The sequence below is a fragment of the Accipiter gentilis genome, chromosome 4, assembly GCF_929443795.1.
Source record: "Accipiter gentilis chromosome 4, bAccGen1.1, whole genome shotgun sequence".
Taxonomy (NCBI): Eukaryota; Metazoa; Chordata; class Aves; order Accipitriformes; family Accipitridae; genus Astur; species Astur gentilis.
Genome location: NC_064883.1, coordinates 22,176,055 through 22,199,358, shown reverse-complemented (window position 1 = coordinate 22,199,358; position 23,304 = coordinate 22,176,055). Strand labels below are relative to the sequence as shown.

Genomic DNA, 23,304 nt, shown 5'->3' with positions numbered 1-23,304 from the left:
ACTGTATTACATTTGCCTAGATTTCTGACCAAAGATAGGCATTCTTAGACTACACACTGTAGCCTAAAAAGGAGGAGGAAACAAAGCAATAGAAACTTATTTTTACCAAGACTAAGCAAAAAGATCAGTTGTGTTATCAGAAGACAAGAGCATATATGTATGTATTTGAAGATCTTGCAATTTAGCAGTAGTAAAAAAATGCATCTGAAAAAACAAAATCACCCCTTTTTTATACTTCAGGGGCATCATGTTGCCTTTTTTTTTTTTTTTTTTTTTTTTTTTTTTTTGTGACAGGGACCTTCTTAAAGTATTTAACAAACTAGTCTGATCTCCCACAAAGACTTCTGTAGCCTTTAATGAAACTGCCTCCAAGACACTGGGGCAACAGACCCGCCTTTCTTACACCTCTTTCAGTCACTCATTAGTCTGTGCCATCACTGATTGTATTCAAATCCTCAGCAGAAGCACATCAATACATCTCCAGAGGTCCACTACCTTCACATTTGACAGGTCAAGCATCAGAACTTTCTCATGATCACTGCAGGGAATTCCAGTACTAACATCAGAACATTTTCTTACAGCTGTTTATTTAGGGAAAAAAAAAAAAATTAAAACTTTTTCAAAGCCATATAGAAAAGCCCCACTTTAAAATGTTTTTTAATTACAAAATCTGGTTGAGGAATTCTTGCACAATAGGCTGTCTACTCATGAATAATAGCTATATCTGATTAATCAACATGTTATGGTTTCAGTTTAGCTTCAATTCTCCTTTTAATTAGAGCAAGACTGCCATTTCTATAAATTTCAGTTATAATCAAGCTTTTCCAGTTCATTGATCCAGCTGTACTTGTACACAAAATATAAGAATTTATTGTTATATGTTTAATGTAGATTTCTGGCTGTATGAGACAAACCATTTTATCATTGAAGTTCCTGGATGAAAGAAAAAGAACTTGCAGATAGTCAAGAATAAGTCTACCCACATCTCTTTCAGTACAATCAATAGAAAGCAGTTTCTCCTTGATACCTGTAAAATTTCTTTCAATGTGCTCATTAGATAAGTTTAAAATACCAGTCACACAACCAGGGATAGCAGTTGTCAGTTGTTCTCTTTGAAAGATGTCTAGAGAAACTCAGTGCTACTACCTCTTACTTACTTTCTGCTCCATAGGAGGACTAAGACATTTCTAGAAATGGTTGTCTTTAAAAAAATATTTGGTTTTCACTGCACACAGGTGACCTCATGAAGCAGGTACATCACCTACCAGTTCTACTCTGCTTGAAAATATTTGTGGTGCTCTGTTCAAAATGTCACAAAGACTTTTATGTATCAACCCAAGAAAGCAAAAAACAGTATTCTTTTTTCTCCACATCACTATTACTATGTGTAAAGAGAACTAGGCCTTAAGCCTCATTGTTATTAAGACTATGCATATCAGACATATAACTAATGATTAGAGATTGCTTTAGAAGTGATTAATAGAATGCAGGTGCTTATAAAATATGCATAAGCTGCTTATTTGTCCCATGTGTAGCTCTCACCATGGCTGGCTTAAAACCCAGTCAAGCTGCATCAACAGAAGAAGGTTCATACATCTTAGATCTAAGACATAAGAGTAAGTGATTAACTTTAGAGCAAGATAAATTAATAGAATAGCCTGAGTGATTTTCAGAAATTCAAAGGTGATCTTTGATGTGTAAGAAGATAAGTGATTGTGGTGACCGGAGACCTTCTGCCTACAACCACTAACTTCAGAAGAACCCGAGACACGAGAATTGATGAGATAAGATGATTAATGATAATGACATGAGAACTGAGATCAACTGGAAAATTACAAAGACTTTGGACTGGGATAATAGGTGGTAAAAAGGTATATAAGACTGAGAAATTTTTGGAAGGTTGCCATTCACTGCAGTGGTGGCCCAACTCTGAGTTGGGCAAAAATAAAGCAAACCTAGAGAAACCCACATTTGAAAATCCTTTAACACTATGAGAATAAAGAAAGGACTCTAGGTAACTTTCCAGAATCTTTTTAATTTTCATATCACCCATAATATTTTCCCCAATGTTTTTCAAGACACTCATAGGATGACCCATGGCTAATGTTAGATGATGGTGGTAATGAATAGATTGCTAGCTCCTTTAATCTTCAGGAATTGCTTCAGGCCCTGCTTGTGATCAATCTCCTAAGAACACTCAATGGCTGTTGTCTACTATTTTGACATCCACTCCAACGCATGCCAGGTGGCTCTTCCATGTGATTCTGCACCACCACTACTCATTTTCTTCTTTCTGAAGCCAGAGAAGGCACCAGTGTGAATACAGCCCCTCCTGAAAACCTAATAGCTAGAAATTATTCGTGCTGGAGAAGCAATGTGTTCTTCGTGTATATCAATCTTCTGACTGCCATGGGGATCAGAAGCTGTATATACCTTCCTATTGCTCTTCTTGCATGGTTCTTAATCTGGAGGTGAGGAAAAAGAAAATACATACAATGCAACCAAGTTGAATGAAAAAGAAAGAATGTACTGAGGCTTTTTTTTTTTTCACATTAGCTACAGATTAAAAAGAGAAAAAACCTCTACCCAAAATAAGAAAAGGCAAGCAATTATTTAAAACAAATGGCTCAATATAATCCTACAAGCTAGTAGTAACTCAGACTGTTAAGAAGTTAATTGTGCTTCAAACTTAAAAGTACAATATATGGATGTTTGATCTTGTCATGGAGCCAAATTAAGTTACATTAAAGCTTCAGAGCACCATTTATAAGAAACGTAAAACAAAATCACCAGCCTCTGGAGAAGGAATAGCTAACATGAATTGAATCTTTTGCTAAACTTTCCCAATTCTGCATGACCTTAGAGTCTCAGAGTACTAAGCTTCATGCACACAGTCCTGAGAAGCAGTATAAATTATGGCAATAAAATGCCGCCCAGAATTTCCCATAAATGTTTTTCCCTCAACACACGCCAGCCATGCCTTATATATGCTTTCTAAATAAGAGTTCAAGAAGAGTTCTGGAAGGACAGCATCTAGCTGTTTTTCCACAGCAATCTTATTCTAAAGGAGATTTTTTCAGTAAAAGTGGGATATCACAACACCTGATTCTGGTTCACAATACCTTTGTTTCATGGTTACAAAGATATGTGTTTGGGGTTTGGGGTTTTTTTGGTAAAGATTAACTATTTTAAAAAATCTTATTATGGCATTAAGTTAAAAATTTCCTGAGCTGTAAAAAGCATACCTTTTCAGAGTTCCTCTTCACTGTTTTGAAGTAATTTTTAATGTAGAATTTACCATTTGAGTTTCAGCACAATGTGTCATTTCTTGGGCTTTTAAATAAAGTTGGTTGTTTAAAAATCCCATGTTTTTTAGTTTTCCAGCACAGCTACACAACTCAGGAAATGACGTCGCTCTCCTAGTGCCAAAAATCAGGTTGGAAGTCCTAAATCTCTGCACACTTTCTCAGCTAGTGACGCAAGCAGCTTGCTGAAGTGAATTAAACCTTTGTCCTGTTTAGTGAAACTGGGATTTTTCATGCTTTTTTAAGAACTCTACAAAACCTAGTTGCTGAATATGCTCACAAAATAAGCTTCAAAAGATAAAAATCTCAAAAGCAACAAAATAGGTTTCAGAATGGGATTCAGACCTCTCAGGATTAACTGCTGGCAATGTTCCTGTGTTTTAAATAGCAACTTATTCTTACTTTAAAAAAACCAACCACACCACTATTTAAAATCTGATCCCTTATTTTGAAATAATTAACACCAAACAATCAGATTCTGAACAGCAAATAGGCACTGCAGTAAGTAACACCAATAGGAACACTGAGAGGCCAGTTCTTTCTCCAAGTGTCACATCAAAAATTTAGGAAACAATTTAGCTGAAGATCAACACACCCCAGTACAGTAATCTAAATGTAGCTATCTATATGTGATTATAATTAATGAAGATCAAAATTAGGGTCCAATCCAGGTGACTATCCAGTCGGTGTTTACTTTAGGATAAGCTGATTCACTCTCCAGTCTCTGTTCACTGTTTTGCAAGTAACTCTTGTAGCATGAGATGGGAAGAGGCCAGGAGCTATGCTCCCATCAAAGCAATACCTGAGGCCAACTGTAAAAAAAGACAAACCACCAAGACTTCATTCAATTCTTCCACAAGTCTTTTTCCCAAATGATATCACACTGGGTTCAATTCAAACAGCTATAAATAATGCTCATGACACTGAAACTTCATACTGTTAAGCCAAGTAAGTGAATTCAGACTAAAAAGCCTTTACAGCCCAGTGATAACCCCTCAAGTGCATGGAGACAACCTGTTAATTTTCTTCTAGTAGCAAATCCATACATATATCAATCGTCGTCTATCCACTACTGAAGATAAAAAAATTAATTCACAACACCCAGATCATATTACATAGATCGCTGATGAAAGTCACCACAATTTTTTAATCAGCAATGAGTGCAGTGAGGTCTACTCATGTTCGTAAATTCTCAGCATGTTTCAGTGAAGTTCCCCAGCAATATGACATCAGTGTTTACAGAGCTAAACTTGTGGCATTGTATGAACGTGAAGTACCACACATCACTTCCAGCTCCACAGCAACTGAAGAGCCTGTGGGGAACCACTTCAGACCTTAGATGTTGCCATTTCCTGAAATATACAACAAACGCAAGGTCATGCAATATTCTGGACCAATATGATTGAGACTACTCCTTTAGTAAATATAAATCAGGTTCTGGCACTGTTTTGTTCTCTCCCTTCACCCCTAAAGTCCTGCATGCAAGTTTACTAGTTAAGCTATATTGTTTAGTTCTCTACAAGAGTAACTTTTTTTTCTGTCTTAGTGTCAGACGTACAACCCCTGCTCATGACAACCCAGCCAAACATTGGCCACACTCCTACAGGATTGTTGCAAATTATGCCTCCAAACACTGAGTAAAATGAATGGAAAAGCACCCAAGGTCCTTTCACTGGGGCCTGTGAAAGGAGCAGTTTCCCAAATGACTAGCTGCCTTCCTCCTACCCTAAAGCAAGCTTCCCAGCCTTTGACTTTACCTGTGTCAATGGTCCAGTAAGTGCTTTACTTTGTTTACACTGAGCTATATGCCAAACACAGGGAAAAATGATACAGATAGACCCTGGATAATCATGGATCGGCCATTTCCAGCATTGCTCAGCCACAGAAGGGTCCTCCTCACCTCTGTCGCAAAAGTTCACAACTGGCCCATGTCAACTGAGGAGAGAAGCTAGGACACAAAGTACAGAATTACAAGGATAATATTTATTTATGTACATGAGATGTCCCAGCCAAACTGGGGCACCCTGAATGTGGCTTTACACAAGGTTCTTATACCCTTCAATTGCCCGAGTACAACACAATTTGACTAATCACTAACACACTACTGATCAGTAATCATAGTAAAACTTTGTAAAGTAACTATATTTTTGCAGCATTCTTGCTGCTTGTCTATTGATCTAGCTTTCCCTGAAGTCAGTCTTGCTATAGTTACTTATCTATGACACCAGACAACACTGAGAGGGTTTCAAAGACATGTCAGAGGGGCTAGCATGCTGGCATTATCTTAGTTGTCCAGGCGTATCCTTTATCCTTCACGGACAGCCCTAAGCTTCCAAGAAGCAAAGTCCTTATTTCCAGGGCCAGATTGTCCTTTACTTTGTTTTACTGAAGTATGAAGAATACTAAAGCGTCCAGTACCTCATTAGATTACAGTACATATTGTGAACTGATGTATATATTGACAAAGTTAATAGACTTTTACACTATAAAGACTGATTGACACAATAGTTAGGGAAGGGAATTTTCGTAATACCTCCCTTACCTGCTGCAGGGGCAGGCAGGCAGTGGGAAGTCACTCCAGCTCACTGCCGTCCTTGTTACAAAAGTAACAATTAAGGATTCTCTAATTTCTCCTTTTTCCTTGTGCCAATACAGAAGATGGGCCCCATCTGTAATCACGTTGCTAGGTTAAACTGTCCCACAGAAATAGCCCACACATTTATGTGAGCCTGTGTCAAAATCCACCAAGAACCTATTTTCACCTCACCGACTACAAGCTGCATGCGCTGACCAGAAACCACGGGGCTGGGTTTTCACCTTGCTCTTTACGGCCACTAAATTTAGAATAAAATGCGGCTGCCCGACACCGCCAGAGCGGCAGACCGGTTGGGGAAACCTGCCCCTCCACGTGGGCCGCCGCCCAGGGCGACAGCTGGAAGGGCGACAGGCGGGAACCGCCATTACGCGAGGCCGGCTTTGTTCCCAGTGCTGCCACCCTGCAAAGCCGTTTTACTCACCATTTTATTTGTAATTGAGGCATTTGCCAGGAGATGGCAGCATAAGATAAAATATCCCCCCCGAATTTTGGTCCCATAAAATAAAATATCCCTGAATTTTGGTCCCAGCTATTACCCAGCAGTGTCCCCCGGATAGCAATACGGGCCCCTGGGAAGCCCTTTACAGCAAGACTTCCATTTACAGAAGTAAGCCGTGTGCTACAAACCCCTTGTTCTTAACTTAGTTTTTAAACTGCTAGGTTTAGAGCAGCAGGTAGAAAACAATTTGTTTAAAAACCATGTCCAAGTTTGGTGACAACAAAAGCTGCAGTCACACCAAGGGAGTGTGAGGCAGGAACACAGGCCGGCCAGCGCCAGTGCTCGGTGCTTTGGCCAGGCAGCAGCCAGTCCTGTCTTCACAAAAGTGCAAACAAGAAAAAAAAAAATCTCTTTCAATAAGTAAACAATTAGAACTGCTGTAAAGCCTCCGCAGTCACAGCTGTGTTGCCTAACCAGGCTCCGAAGCACAGCATTTTTGTGGGTAAAGCAGGAAGAACGAGTGGCTCAGTGGGAAGGTGGCCATACGGCATTCCCTCCTCCCAACACGCTGGCCCAGTGCATTAGGTCTGTCTGCATTTGCAGTGCTCCCAGCATGTTTTCATAGCAATCCAGTAACAAATCCTTTTGCCAGGGTGTTAGCGAGGTATGCTGTCTTTGGAAGTCCTACACACTTCTCACAGCTCTGTTGTGTCTGGGGCACTCTTTATTTGGGATGGCAGAAGACTTCCCTGTAAGTATTGAAGTTAAGCCTAGGAAATTCATTGTACTTAACAGTTCTTACAGGATTACTAGGCATGCTGCCTCTTTTTTCCCCCATAAATAATGCTAAAAAAGGTGTGGCCCTTAGCATGCTACAATGATTTAGGAGTAATTCTCATTATGAAAGTAAATCCATTTATAATACATTTTGAGACTTGCTAAAATATGAATAATGCAAGTATTTTCCATTTTAACACCCAAAGATATTAAAAGTTAGTGTTTTAGGAAGCTATAGCTTATTCAGATTTTGTAATTGTGCTGCCAGTTCTGGTGCCTGGAGCTCTTCTCAGAAACTATTGGAAATTCTGGAATTTCTAAAAAAACACTGGGGATGCAGATCTGTCAGATTAACAGTCTGGATAAATTTGAAAAGAAACTGATATTCTCACTGGTAAATTAGTAATGTGCTGAAACACATGGACGTTCTGTTAAATTTGTAAATTCTTCCATGTTCTAAATGGAGTTTCATGAATAAAACTTGACCATATAAAAAAACCCAGAGCTGTAGGAAAATAACTAGCTTTTATACCTTCATATGCAATAGGCATAAGAGAATCATATTCTGAACTTTTATATAAACTTGGACAATTGTGACTTAGGTTATAAAGAAATGTGTACTATAATAGCTCTGCATGTATCTGATACAACTCACTGATTTGTGCATACCTCAAATTAATCTTCTGTGCATACCTCAAATATCAAATGCCAATTTGATGTTTCTGGGTCAATTCATTAGTTGTATTACCTGCAAGCTTACTTAAATTACCTTCCTTGATATATTATGCCTCCAGAATAAATTATTCATCTCATAAAACTTCTTAGCTAAAGAGTCTTGCCTTGTCCTAGCTACAGTATTTACATCAAAGCAGCAACCAAATATCACAGTATTTGTCTTAATTAATTAAATTATAAGGAATAGACTCAAATATGCCTAAAAAAAAGATATGTGGAGCTTACAATTTGTCAAACTATAAGCTGTAAAACTCCAGGATTCAGAAAACAAAGACACACATCTCCAGGAGGTATGTTACTGTAGTATCACAAGAGCTCTGTGCTTTACAACTTTTGTATCAATTATTTCATTCTCTTTTCAGCAGAAGAAAAATATTTGTGTTTGGAAACAAGAAAAACACTTTTGTGTGTTGGACTTGACTGTGTGTGACTGAAGCATGTTAGCAAGCCCACTTTTATGCATGTATTAAGTGAATACCTGGATCACATATGTCTGTGGAAGGTTTTAGTGTCTGATTTCTTCTGTCATCTGTTATAACAAAACTCAATAAAACTTCCTTTAATTTAGGAAAAAAAATGCATGCTGAGTGGTGACAAAACCCAGACCTTTGGTGAGACACTGGTTGCAATTGTAAATATAAATTTCTCTAACTTCACAGCTGCAGATATGGGTTAAAAATTGCATTTTTGGGGTAAATGTTTCTCTGTATGTGGGAACATTTTATTTTCATCCTCAGTGCCCATGCTGTTTCATAGGCTTCGGTACCTTTTTTCATTAAAAAATACATACAAGAGAATAGAAATTTTAGCTGTTACATGGGATCTTGTTTCTCTATATATTCATCGGTTACCCCATCTAATAATTTTTCATACAACCATTCTTCTCCAGTGATTCTCAAAAGGAAAACACCAAAACCATACCAAACTCTTTAAATCATAAAACATTTTCCTTACATCTCTAGCTCACCTATTTGTTAACCACCAAGCCTCACTATTTATTCTGTAATGGCATTTGTTGTGCTCTGCTTTGAAGGAGAGAATATTTGTCTGTTTCTAAAACACAGTTCAAGGTAGTCCTAACATAAATAACATACCTCAAAAATCCCTGAGGTGAAAGTGACTGAGGTCTTAAAAAATGTTTTTATAACATGTAGTCAGACTATCTAAATACAATAGCCCAAGCTCTACCTGAAATTTGAGTTGACTTGCACTTGATAACAGCAATTAATATAATTTCATAATCCTCCCTCAGCAGCACCCACAATGGGTCTCTGAAATTATGAACTTTACACATTTTACCTAAATCACCTGCCTGCTGCAACCATGCCAACAAAGCAGCACTCTGGGAAACTGCAGTGCAAAATGATGTTCAGTGCAGCTGCAGAGCAGATGATAGGGGACAGAGTTGGCAAGGCAGACTGTGGCAAAGGCAGAGGTAAGCTAGTCATTAAGTCAACCTCGTATTCTTTGTGCAAGCTGACACTGAAGTGGACGCAAATCATTTTGGTTTACAAGCGCTATGACAGGTAAGCAGTGAGGCCCTGCCTTACTATCAGTACAATCAACCGTAGAACTCCCAACTAGGTTCAGTGAAAGCTGGTGCATGTCCCAGTCAAATAAAACCTTCGGCATCGTCACCTCTCAGATGGAAGTGTCCCTTATTTTCACACTTGATTCACTTAATGTTCACTATAATTGGAGGTGTTATCCTGCCAGGATAGGTTTTCTACAGCAGATCTAGTGTCACAGCAGAATTGTTGGGCACATGCATCAGAGGTTGCATATCCATTAGCAGGAGGACTACTCCTTTACTGTATTAAGTTCACCAAATACAGACATTTACAATTAAACTTGTAGGTCTTTTAAGACACATAAAGTGGCGTGGTCATTGTATTGGTGCTAGGAAAACATCTGACTGATGTCAGATAATATTTTGTTTTTACAAGCTGGTTCAGGGAATCTTACGTGGTTCATGTAGGAGACTTCCATTCTAATATGTATTTTTTGTTGAAGGAAATAAAATAGAGTTGGATAGTCTCATCATTAAGTGGTACGGCTGATAGTCATGACACCTGAGAACACACAGTATCTGAGCTCCTTAGCTATTGGAAGAGGTTGTACCATCAGTTTAGGCCTGTGATACTTTGTAATTTTTGCATCTTATTTACACTGGCATTTTACCAAGATTCCCTCTGATTCTGACTTCAGTGGACTATGGCAGAATTTGAATTTCCTTCAAACGGTCTTTAGGCTTCATCTTTTGGCTTCACAGTCTACTAAAGCACCATGGTGAGAGTCACCAGGCATACCTTCACTGAACAATGAATAAAGGAAACAGAAGGGGTAGGAAGCAGATGGAGTTTCACTGTTAGAGTAGGTGAAGAGGCCTTTGTCCTTGTTTACAGACAAACACAACCAAAAATTAGGTCTGATAATCAAAACTGGTTCAGTGCAGTTCTTTATGAACATTTCCAATAATCAATATATTTATATATAAAAATAAGCCTGGGCCAAAACACCAGTCATTCCTATTCTGGAGAATGTCTGATCTGTATTTTTTACCCTATTAATCTGGTTCACTTCACATATGCTACTGTTGAAAGCAGTTTACACATGTTTAACTTACGTGAATTCAATGAGTGTTAGAAAGTTAACCAATTTTTAAAGAGGTTATTAGCCTGACTCTTGGGCACCATCTTACATTCTTAGGCAAGTGAACATTACTGATCAATTCTGAGAATTAAGCAAGCAAGATTAATGCTTTTCTGTAACTGGAAGTTTAATTGGCTAACCAAGTTGTGAATTCCAGTCAGCTCACCCTGCATAAATGATAAAATAGGAATTTAAATAGCTGAAGTAGGAAATTGTACTGTATGGATTTTTTTTTCCTAGGAAAGAAAGTTCTGTTCGCCTTCTAATGTTGAGAGAATATGGAAATATTATTCCCTGGGATATTATATCCAGTAGTAATTTCCACAACACCCTATTACAGTCTGTCAGTCTGATCTTTATGAGTTTCATCATCATGAATTAGGTGTTTAACTAAAATCCATTAGAATGACATGGAAATAAGTCTGTAAGTGAGAGGAAAATTAGGCCCATCAATTCTTAGGATTAACTCAAGAACCCATTTAATTATGGGATTTGGGAAGTTCGTAATTATCTTCTAAATAGGATATTTACTGATTAAGAAATTACTATGATAGTATCATGCGTGTGTGAAATTCTACTCACACCTAACAGCTAGTTCTGTGACAGTGGCCTCCATCAGCCAAGAGGAATGTAATTGGTACAGAAAAGGGGATTTATTTGTCCCTCAGGGGTCTCTGGGCCTTTGTAATTGCTGGGGAAAACTTCCATTCGTACAGGCTTTGCATAAACTATTTTCTGATACTGACTTGAGAACATATTTTTAAGGAATGAACTCAACTAAATTTGTATTTCTATAAAAATATTTCCTCTTTAAGTAATTCATGATTTCATTTTCATTTGCTGTTTTTCTCTATAACATGCTTTTCCTCTCATGAAATAGCAAAGTCTGAGAACTTTAACTCAAACATATGCTTGCTTCAAATATGGAACAAAGTATGATGCAGATGTTTGTCATTCCCTACCATGGATGGTGTTTTCTTCTTTTGACCTAAATGGTATTCATTTCCTTTTTGACTGAAGGTTGAGGACATTGCCTTGTAAACACAGGAATGCATGTTACATGTACTGATCAACAAATGATTTCAGACTTTTCCATGAAATGTAATGTGTTTTAGGAGAAGTGGAAAACCCTTAAACATTTCAGATTGTACGTTTAGTTTACTTTGGGAGTAATATGTCTATGGAATTCTGCTGCTAGGAGTCCTAATATTTTTCATCTTGGTCCTGGTCAGTAACACTGTGCAAATGATGTTTTCTTTTGGCATTTTTTCTGTTTTGAGCGTATCTGGTCTTTGCTGGAAAATTCAAGCGAGGAAAGAATGTATACTAAATGAATTGTGTTAAAAAGATCAGCAAGGCCGACATCTAAGTTAATTCAGAAACATTTTAGAATTTACATTTAATAAAGCAGAATGATTCCAAATGCAGAACAAGGAATCTGTTCACATGCAGCTGTTACACACTAATGAAAAAAGGCTTGCCAGGGATGTGTAAGCCTGTGCCATCCGTTGCACCACAACAAATGGAACCAGCTTCAGGGGTAACTGAAAGAAAAAGCACATCATGAACATCTAATCATAGAATCATGGAATGGTTTGGGTTGGAAGAGACCTTAAAGATCCTCTAGTTCCAACCCCCCTCCCCTGGGCAGGGACACCTTCCACTAGACCGGGTTGCTCAAAGCCCCGTCCAGCCTGGCCTTGAACACTTCCAGGGATGGGGCATCCACAGCTTCTCTGGGCAACCTGTTCCAGTGCCTCAGCACACTCACAGTGGAAAATTTCTTCCTTAAATCTAATCTAAATCTACCCTATTTCAGTTTAAAGCCATTACCCCTTGTCCTACCACTACACGCCCTTGTAAAATGTCCCTCCCTGGCTTTCCTGTAGGCCCCCTTTAGGTATGGGAAGGTTGCTGTAAAACAGTCTGCTGTCTTTCCCAGTACGAGGCATACATTTAGTAGACAACATTAAATAATCCCAGAATATTGTTTTGTATCGAATGCTGAGGTATAGAAATTGTATTAGCATTTAACTGCCACGTGCCATATTCCCCACTGTGATTTTAACATACCTATTTCAAGTCCTCTGGCACGATGAGTGCATATTAAGTAATTTAAACGGGGTGTGGGGGTGTGGTGTCTACACATCCTTTGTTGTCATCCTTACATGGTCTGCGGCACAGGCTCAAAAAGCATTTCCAAGCTTTAGATCCGTGCTATAGGAAGCCTGCAATTTAGTGAGCCGCACGCAGGAGCAAGGAAACACTTAAGAGAATCAAACCCGCCAAAATTAGCTCTGTAGCCAGAGAGGTGGGATTTGCGAGAGGGCAGAAGGCAGGACTCCTGCAGGACCCGGGTATTGTCTGTTCACACCTTTGCACCAAAGCCACAGCAAACTACAGGCGTCTTGCCGACGCAGTTCTTTTGTGGGAAGAGCGAGCCCCCCGCCTTTCCGTCCGCAGGAGCCAGAAGGGGTGTGGTGGAGGGGGGTGTGCCCGCCGGTGCCTCCGTCCTCCCGCCCCGCGGCGGCTGCGGCCGTGCCCGCGGCCGGCTGTCACTCGGCTCCCCGCTCGGCCCGGAGGGGTGCAGACCCGCTCCTCCGGGGGCGGCCCCGGCGGGACTCGCCGCCGGGCGGGGGGCGCTGGCGGGCTGAGGCGCTCGGAGCTGCCGGGGCGCGGCGGGGAGGAGGGGCTCGCGGCAGGAGGAGGAGCGGGCGGCCCCAACGTCACTTTCCCCGGCCGCGTGTTTACGTGGAGATGAAGATGGCGGCGCCGGTGGCCCCGCCACGGCAGCTGTCGTCGCTGTGAGACGGGACGGGACGGGACGGGACGACGGGACAGGACAGCACAGCGAGCGTGTGCGCCCCGGCTGAGGGGAGGGGGCGGGGAGGGCCCCGCCTCCCGCCGCCGGTAACGCTCTGCTCTCCCGCACAGACGCCATGGAGGACGAGGAGCGGCTGAAGAAGCTGGAGGCTGGGAAAGCCAAGGTAGGAGGGGGGGGAGGAGGAGGAGGAGGCGGCGGCGGCGGCGTGGCGTGGCGTGGCGTGGAGGCTGAGGCGGAGGGAGGGTGGTCAGCGGGGCCGGGCCGGGCGGCGGCGGAGCGTGGGGCTGCGGCGGGGGGGGCTCGGCTCGGGGCCCCGCCGCGAACAAAGCCGCGGGCGGAGCAGGCGCTTTGCGCTGTCCTCCCTGCGCGCCCCGGGCTCCCCCCGCTGGCCTCGGGGCGCCGCGGGGGGCCGAGTGGCGTCTCCCGGCCGGGCTGCGGGTGCGAGTGGCCGGCGGCCGCGGGGCCCGCGCGGCGAACGCCACAGGTGCCTGTCGCAGGGCCGGGCGGTGACGGCCCGGGCGGCCCCCCGCTGCGGGGCCCGCTCCGTTGGCGGCGCCGGGTGGAGGAAGAGCCGAGGCGGAGGAGAGCTAACCTCCTTACCGCCTCGCACCCGAGGCGCGAATTCCGGTTTGCCTCTTAAGCCCGGCAAAACTCTCCGTAAACCTTTAAGGCAGTCTGTAAAACCGACAGCTGTTCCTCGGTGTGGTGCCAATACCGTGAGAGAGCCTTAGGAGGCAGAGGATTAAAGGTGCCTCCAAGTGATGCGGTGAGGTGCGTTTACCCGTCGCCTGAAAACGCCGGGTTGTACGGGAGTCGCCTGCAGGACCTGGCCGTGTGCGCTCGCCGCTGGCAGCCCTCGGTGCCTGCACACTCGCCTTCAGCCGTCACCGCCTCATGGGCTGTCAGGCGGCTCAGACGGTGCCCTGCGGGCTTACCGGTGTGTTAATCAGGGAGCTTAGCATTTTACTCTTTAAGCATGGCTCAGTACGCACCGGCTGCAAAGCACCTCGCCTTCTGGGCAACAGACCGGGGTTACCACACTCCAGGAGGACCTCCTTTTTACTTCAGAGAAAGCTTTGGTGTGGTCAGTGAGATAAGATAATTAATGGCATTCGTAGGAAAATAAGATAAAATTAGTGTTTTGACGTTGGGTATAGTCTGGTTCCTTCCAGCAATCATTGCTAAATGATAAGATTTTAGAAGTTTGTCAGTCAATCATTCATGCTAAACTTGGCAGGGGGTAATAGTACAGGCAACGAGAAGACACGCTAAAGATGAAACCATGAAACATCACCGTTGTCTTGTTTATGTGGTCTACGGAGAGGAGAATATAGGTCAGTTGTGACCTACCGAATAAGTATTTTGCTGTACTAGACAAAAATTTTGTAACTTGGCATGTTTCTGTTTCTTTTGAAAGAGCATTCAAAACGTACATTGGGAAAGTCTCCTGGATGGAGCTGTACGTTTTCATAGGAAAACCTGTTCTTAAACGCTTAGAGCAAGAATGGTGTTTATACAATGTTATGCAGTACTATTAGAAGGCACTGGGACAGATCGCATACTCCTGGCAGTACATTCTGTCACACCCAGGTTGGTTAATTCTTTTGCAGAAAATTAGAAAGTAGTTCACAAGGAAAATGGTTGAAGTAAATTTGCTAGTATTATAAACCACAATGAAGAATTTATCAAGAGAACTTATATTTTTCTGGCCATGTTGGCCTGGGGTTAACACAGAAAATTGATGACAGTTACTGAAAAATGAACCAAAAGCCAGGACTCTAGCAGGAATTCAGTGGCTTCCTGCTTACTTTGAGAAAAGACATGTACACACGTCACTAATTTATTTTGCATTTTAGGAGCACTGTCATAACTCTCACCTTTCTTCTAGTCTTTTCTGACTAAATCCTAATGTTCTTGTAAGTATTTGCCTGAAGACTTTCATGTGCTATGCTTTTAAACATCCCGTGTGGTTTTAAGTCATTATAATTCTTTAAAGCTATATGTGATTTACATGGGAAGGGACTGTAAAAGCAGTGTTAGTTTGTCAGATATTTCACTGGTGTTCTGTGTACCGCTTACCCTTTTTTTAACATGTGTTTTGCTGCAGAGACTAGGTCTCAGTCTTCCAGTGACAGGTGTCACTGATAAAGGCAGAAAAGAAATTGTGTTAGCAGAGAATGGAAGCAGGAGTTGCTCCTGCAGCTGCTTTTCTCTCTCTTTTTTTTTTTTTTTTTTTTTTTATACAAACACATTCATGGTAGCATAATCAGTATGTCTCCTAAAATTGCTTGGCTCCAATGAATATTTTCTGCAAACCACAGGAACAAGCATCCAAAAAACTTTTGAGCCTAACCACTGAATGTTGTTTAAATAAAATAACTGGAAAAGCGTATTAAAGTATGTGTTGTTACTGTACTAAAAGTGCAGGTTTGCTATACTACAGATACCTTGATGCATCTGCCTGAAATGTCGTATTTATATTTAAAATATATAATTACATAAACTGCAGGATGAATGTTGGCAATTGGGAGGCTGGTAAGAGTCTAGTAGGTACCATAGAGGTGGCTGGTGCACTGCTAACAGTGGAGTTATTATTCAAAATTGGGACTTAGATTCTTGTTTGGTTTTTTGCTTTTTTTTTTCTCGAAAAGTAGATAGCTAACTACTGCCAAATCTCAGTATGTGCATTTTAAGCAATACAAACTTTCTGTAAAGCAATTATTTGGTTAGTTTCTGATCATAATGTCAAGGAGGCAAGCTGTAGAGTTTAGTTCTGTGTGAATTTATCTGCAATGGAACTTTGTTTTTCTTTATTCTTGATGTCTTCTTAAGACACTGTCTCCCCACATCAGTCTTTTACAGAGAAGTGTATTACAAATGGATTTTCTGCAACTGAAGTTTCTTTTGAGTCGTCCTTTATTATTACTGGAAATGAGAAGCTGTGTTGTGAATCTTACCTTGATTGAAAGGTGCTAGGTGTACTCAAACCTGGCAGAATGGGTCTCAGTGCGAACACACAGCCTTTGCCAATATATCATTTGAAAAATTGAATAAAAAGCTCTTGATAGAAGCTCACCAACGTTTATGTGTACCTGCTGACTTTTGGAGACTATACCAAGTCTTTATTATGAAGCAGTTGCACCATATGTTGCTGTTCTGTCTGTTACAAAGCCACAAGGGCAAGGGAGGCACAAAGTTAAGCCAGTAAATTACATGCTCCTTTTTCCAGACCTGTAGTCATTCATTTTCCTTTGCCACAAGGTAGATGTGCTGGATATAAACGAAGCCTCTAAAAATGTCTGTCTTCCTTACCCATTAAAATGTCTCTCTGTGCCTTTATAGAACTACCTTCTCCCCACACAAGCAATTTCTTTGTCTTATATCCCAATCTGATTATGGTGGAGCAAGAAAAGTGGCTAAAATGCTAGTTAAGAGAAACAGGGTTGACTGTGATGGAAGGAGGAAAGGAGGTGTGTGCCAGCAACAGAAATATAGATGCATGTTAAGTTGATCAGTGCCCCAGAACACAGTGAATTTAGAAATCAATTGGATATGTTACGTGCCTTGCTGAAGAGTTTCTAGAATATTGCTGATGGCCTGAGATAGATATACCTGGTCTTACAAAAGACTAGAGAGGATGGTCATTGAAGATCTTAGTGTGATATTTATATACACAAGTACTACGTGTGCATGTCTCTGTGCATCAGTTTGCTTGGAAATCCCGTCTAACATTACAGTGGATACTATTTATGGTAGTTGGCTATATTAATTTTATGTATTTATTTAAGAGCTTAGTAGTTGGCTTTTCTTATCAGGATATTGCACTATTTTGGTCAGCTTTCAAAACTATACAGAGTAGTGTGCTAGCTTCAGAATAAAAATGTTGGGGACTCAGATTCCCTTGTGAGAAAATAGCTGACAATATTTTGGTAAAGCTTTTTATATTTTAAAAAATATTTTGATTTAACTTATACACACACACATATATATGAAATGCACAGCTATTATAACTGGTAAAATTAAGAGATATGAAACTAACCATAGCAAGTTTTGTAGAATGGTCGGTCCATTTTAAAGTACTGAAATTTTATTTGCAGAGTATTTAAATATGTGCATTGCTCCTGTTTAAATTTGTGTTGAGGAAAGGGCATGCTCCCTAGCTGCATGCTTTTTTTTGGTGTAGGAGGGGTGGGTGAGGGAAAGACACTAATTTACTTCGTAAATTTTCTCAGGTTAGTCTAGGATTTCAGGTCTAATGTTAGAAATACGTAATTTAATGTCCTGATTTTCAAAGGTTCTATGTATATTTGTAATACATTCTTGTTGAGGTGTTAGAAGAAATTACGTAATAGTTGAAGAACCTTAAGAAATTAGGGAAATGGTTTAGTTAAACACTTGAGCACAGAATAAGCAGTGTGACTGCTTTTGATCTGTACCAGAGAATTGCTGAGCTGGTAGAGCAGTGAAGTTGGTTTGGGAAGCTCTAATGGCACTTAGTGGACAAGTACTACAGGTTGTAGAAGTGATTTGACAAGTTACCTTCACGAATTGAATAGTAAAAAGAAATAATTGCATATTTTGTCTTCTGGTCATGGATGTGAATATTTCAGATGGCTGAAAATGAAAATGAGGTGTATTATTAAAATAGCATTGTCTAAGAGTCTGAGAATGTTTGCTGTTTGCATTTTTATATCTTATTCTTGAGGAGAGAAGAAGGTGTTACTTCCTTATCTCTGGCCTCTTTGGACTGAGAAGTTTTGTATTTCTCAAGGAAAGCTGTTGATCAGGTTATTGTGTGTGTTGTTTTTTTTTTAAAATGACTCAAGCAAAGCATGGAATAATTAAGTGCCACAGTGATTAAAGGTCTAATTTAAAACCCCCAGAAGAATTCAATGTAGAGATTGTGTTTGTAGAACACAGTCCTTTTAAATTCTCTCTAATTTACCTGAAGAGGAAAAAACCCCAGTATTTCTGTGGTTATTAAGAGTTTTTCATCACGGAAGACAAATGAAATACATTTAAACTTTACATTTCATTAAAGAGCTGGCCTACTAACACGTCTTCTTTTGCTTTCATGTGTAGACTGTTCATTTTGTTTATCCTCTGTCTGCCTCAAATAACTTGAACAAAAATAATTAAACAGAATCCTGGAAGCAAGAATTTGCTTTTCAGTCTGCATTTTTTTACTCTGCTTTTCTCTTAAAATAAGAAGTCATATTCAGCCATATCACAAAGTGCTAATTTCATCATAAAGCCCTAGTTATTGCTGTCACTCTTCATAAAGTATGGAGAGCAGCTTTATGGGCTAAAAGCTCACAGAATGAGAGTGATGCTGGGCTTTCTCTATATCTGAAGATGCTGCGTGCGTATTAATGGACAAGAGAGGAAGCAACTGGAGGGGAGTCTAGCCTAACTCTCAAGAGGCTCCTGGAAAGGTGCGGGTGAGCTTTGGCTCAACAGATGTGAATGGAAACTGCCTAATCTCTTTGTTTATAATGAAGTAGGACAGTGCAGTGGAACTATGAAAAAAATATAATGAAGAAATGGGCTTTAAGACAATTTACTTCAGGGAGCCCTTTTTCTTGCACATGAAGATCCTCACAAACCTATACCTAATTCCTAGGCATTCCTCTCTTGTATTACTAAGCTATTTCTTCTCCCAGGTCCTTCTGAACTTGTGGGTTTCTTGTATCCTCTTCTTTTACATGCTTCAATCCACTCCCTCTCCTTTGCATCTCTGTCAATTCTAAATGCAAATAGTAGGAGGTATAGGGAATTGTCTGTGTGTGTTTTGATTATGAACATGAGTAAGCTTAAGAACTGGTTTTTGTCTTGCAGAGAAAATCACAGATACAAGGACTGAACATTACCTTGGAGAGAAAACATGTCATTTTAAAACTCTTTGAGTAAAAGCAGATAGGGCAGAAATTGAGTAGAGGTGAGAGAGAAACAAAAAGCGAGGTGTTCACCTCACCATGCATGCTTTTATTTTTGTTCAAAACAGTGGATATCTCTGCATTTTATCATAGAAGAGAGATTTATATACATTTAAGATGTAAATATATTTTATCTACAGTTTATTGCTACTGGGCTGTTATATGAGCTCAGATGAGAGATCAAACAGAAAGGTAGTCTGTGAAACTCTTTTCAAGACACATTCTATTTATAATAGCAGAAAATTGGGATGGGTAGCTTAAATGTTGAGGTTTTTAGTAGAACTTAATTGTTCTCTTGAGGATAATAGAACTACCTGCTCTTTACAGTTTTCTCAGTGTTCTTTTTTCCTTTAAAAAAAAAATAAAAAGAAAGTCCACTTTTTTTACCCATTGTGTTCAAGTTTTTTCTGGACTTTATTGGGTCCTTGTAAAAAAAAATAGTACTTGAAATCTGGGATTTCAACTCTCTTTTCCATTGGCACTACTGGAACTCTTCCTGTTTTTAAGCGTGTTCCCCATTTTTCTTCTATTTCCTGATTTTGATCTCCATTTCCCTCATTCCAGAGATCTATTCTTGCTTTCAATACAGGGCTTGATTATTTGTTTTAGGTGTGATTGTCAATATACCCTTTTGTTCAAAGCTATGAAGTAGCTGTCTCCCTTACAGTAGAGATGCAAGGTAGAATGACCTTAAACTAATACTTGCTTTCTTCTGAGGATGCAGATAAATATCACTTCAAAATAACCTTTGTTCTGTAGCCAGTTTAGAGAAAATTGATCTTTAATCCAAGATGCCCAGTGAATTTCATAAAAATAGAGAAATAAGACAACACAGTATTGTTAGTAGCACTATGAAAGCAAGAAATTGCATTGTAAATACACAATTTAAAATGTTTGCTTGCTTCTCCATGTGTAAAGAGAAGGAGTTGCAGAAGAGAACGCACAAAGTTGGTCTTTGCCTACATTCAAGACTTTCTTCATTTTAGCACTCGTCTCTCCCTCATTTCTATGGTCTGCTTTCCAGCTATTTATTTTCTTAGTATGGGTGTTGCAATAGCAAAACAGAGGTGACTGGGACATTTGTTTCCATCAGTTATAACAGTATCTAGACAAGTTTGTTTATATTGATTTGGAAAATAAGCAGGATCACCACCACAAATTCTTTCTAAAGTACTTGCAGTAAAGCATATCTGGTACTCCAAGGAAAATAGATTGGACCCTTTGGCATATGTAGGTGTTACTGGAAAATCTTGTATTTTTTCCCCACAGGAAATAACCAAACAAGTAGGTGCTTTTAAATATTGATGTATGGAGACATTAACTGAAGAATAATATACGGTTACTGTTGCATCTTAGTGTTTGGAATAGTGAAAAATCTGATGAAAATGAGGAGAAAGAAAAAAGGCTGCTGAAGTAGGTCCAACTGTGTTGTCCTACCTTATATCGCAATACGAGATTATATACTAACAACACAATTGTTGGGAATCCTAATTTAGGGGCTGAAACCTCTGTCTTAAATACCTGCCCTAGAGCTAGAGATTCAAATGTATTGGTATATATTTGTTTCAAAATAATTTCATTACTGGTACCAGCTAACATGACACTTTGAATTTGCAGAGCCACATTGATAATGTACTACAGTTCAATGAAACAGATCTGATAACTGCGGTCTTTTGAAGGCTATGCTGAAACATAAAGTCAATAGATCTTGAAATTTATGATGAGACACTTGTATGTTGACTGCAAAGTGCTGGCATGCCATATTGTGTTGATGGTTCTGGTGTTCCTGTTTCTTGAAAGAAACCTTAATCTGCATTTTCGCATGATTTCTTGAGAAGCCAACATTTTATTTTATAAACAACCTTTCTTACAACCAGTGGAGAAAAGGCAGAAGAATGAATAAATATGTTAAGATTTCTTACAATTCTTAGTTTCTTGGTAGTATGGAGTCAGTGTTCCTGCTTCCCTCCCCTTCTGAAAAGCAACCTGAACAAGCTTCCAGATAGAACAAATTATGTAGTTGTCAGCTGGGCAAAAGAATGTGAGACCCTGGAAACCAAACACTAAGCTTAGGAAGGTGGGGGAGTGATCAGATCACGGTTTTAACAACCCTAAGTTGTAGCATCATCACAAAACAAAGAAGAGGTAGTCTCTTGGACCATGCTTCTGAATCTCAAAACATGAAGAAATTTTAAGAGTCCACAATTGGAGATAATAATTTGAAAGAGGATGTATACCATTTTGATATTTCCAGGGGAGAGCATAGATTTGATGAGAACTGTACTGCCATGGCAAAATTACAGCATATCTCTAAAACTATGATCCTGAGCCGAGAAGATTGGTGGAGTTGAAGAGGTGGAGTAGATGGGATTCTGGGACTGAGTATATTTCTGTGCAAATATTGATAAAATAGGTGTTACAGAGAATAAGCAAAGTAAGTTGCACAAGAGCTTACTCAAATCCGACTTCACTGGTAGGCTGTGATTTAACAGACACGATTATCTCTTAATCCTGGTTTAGTTTTCTGAAGTTTTTATTTGTCCTTAAAACTTACTTCTCTGTGACGAAACTTGCTGTGCCCAACCACAAAACAAGGGAAAAATATTTAAATGTTCCTAAATCCATTTATATTGTCTAAGTGAGGCAGCTGATTTAATATTAGTACCATATATTGGGAATATATATTTTCAATTTAAAGTATATAGGAGAAATATCTTACTATTACAGATAACACTCCATAACAATGATAAGAAAACCCTGTCTTGGTATGTTTAGTAGTATGTTGTGCTAGCTAGCTTAGTTTGCTGTGTTTAAAGAGATAATGGAAATCCTGATACAAGACTCCTCAAAGGTGGATGTGTTTCCTAGATTTTTTTCATTATTTGGAATATATTCCAGGAATTAAATTTTGCCCTTTTTTTTTTTTTTTTTTTTTTTTTAAAAAAGAAGCAGCAAAGTCCACAGACAAGTCTGAAAGTTTGTGAGCATTATCAGTGTCTTTTTGAGCTCGCTTTTCTCTCATGATTCAGCAGCGTTTAAAAAATAATAGAAGCCTGTCAAAATAATACAAGCCTGTCAAGCCTTGCATGCTGAGCATGAAATTCATGCAGTTGGTTCTTTCCTTATGTCTGCTCTGCTCCTCACAGAGCTGTCTCTCACAAACCTACTGAATTTGGGGGCTTTATTCTCACTCTGTCCATTCAGTGCCAGACAAGCCACATGGTACGAATTCATGTAAAAGTAATATAAACAAGGTGGGAAAATGATGAAGTGCAACTGGCTTTGACTTGTTTTAAAGTATTTTACAATTTAAAAAAAAATAAAATAAAAACCACAAACATTTTTTAAAATCAAAATTTAAAGTTTTGTTCAGTTTCTGCACCACCCCTGTGTGCAGAGATGGCCAGAATGCCTACGAATAATTTCCTAAAAATGTATCTCAATTCTCCAAACTACTTTGAAAATCTCATCATTAACATTTGTGAAAAGATTGCCTTTGGCAACTGGGTGGAAGTCATCACATCACTCATTTATTAACAAGGAGTAGCTATTAGTCCCTGCTAAGCTTGAACAGAATTTAAACTGTTGATCTGTATCTGAAAAGCTGATTGTCTTGTTGCCAAAGATGTAACCTCTCAAATTCTGTATCAAGTCCATGGCACTTGTCAACTTGAAAAAACTGATAATCTCATGTTGGTTATTAATAAAGTCTTACTTAGACATGGTCTATTCATTCTAAAGGTACCTTTTTCTTTCAGACTTCTTAGTTAATGGGAAATTAAATATGAGCAAAACTATTCAGATTTTACTGTGCTTTATTCCATTAATTTATATATTCTGTCTACCTTTTAAATCTTTTTCCTCAATTTTTGATTTTTAAATATCTCTGGCATAAATACATTTTTATTAAAGAGGACACAGTGTGAAGTGGAGGAGAAAAAGCCTAGATGTATTCTACATAAATACAACTAAAGTGGTTTACAGCAGAATAAAGTTTTTTGCTAATATAAATTCTTTTTTTTTTCTTGTAGGAGGAAAAA

The 23,304-nt window shown here is 39.5% G+C and overlaps 1 protein-coding gene across 8 annotated transcripts in view; it reads left to right on the top strand.

Annotated features, from left to right (window-relative positions):
* The first annotated feature begins 13,243 nt into the window (after positions 1-13,243).
* AKAP9 (A-kinase anchoring protein 9) overlaps positions 13,244-23,304 on the top strand; it is a 123,590-nt gene continuing 113,529 nt past the window's right edge. For all 8 annotated transcript variants that reach the window (XM_049797986.1, XM_049797985.1, XM_049797983.1 and 5 more), the window contains exon 1: positions 13,244-13,491. In XM_049797986.1, coding sequence (XP_049653943.1) covers positions 13,444-13,491 — 48 coding nt within the window. In that variant the 5' untranslated portion in view covers positions 13,244-13,443. The remainder of the gene's footprint in view (positions 13,492-23,304) is intronic.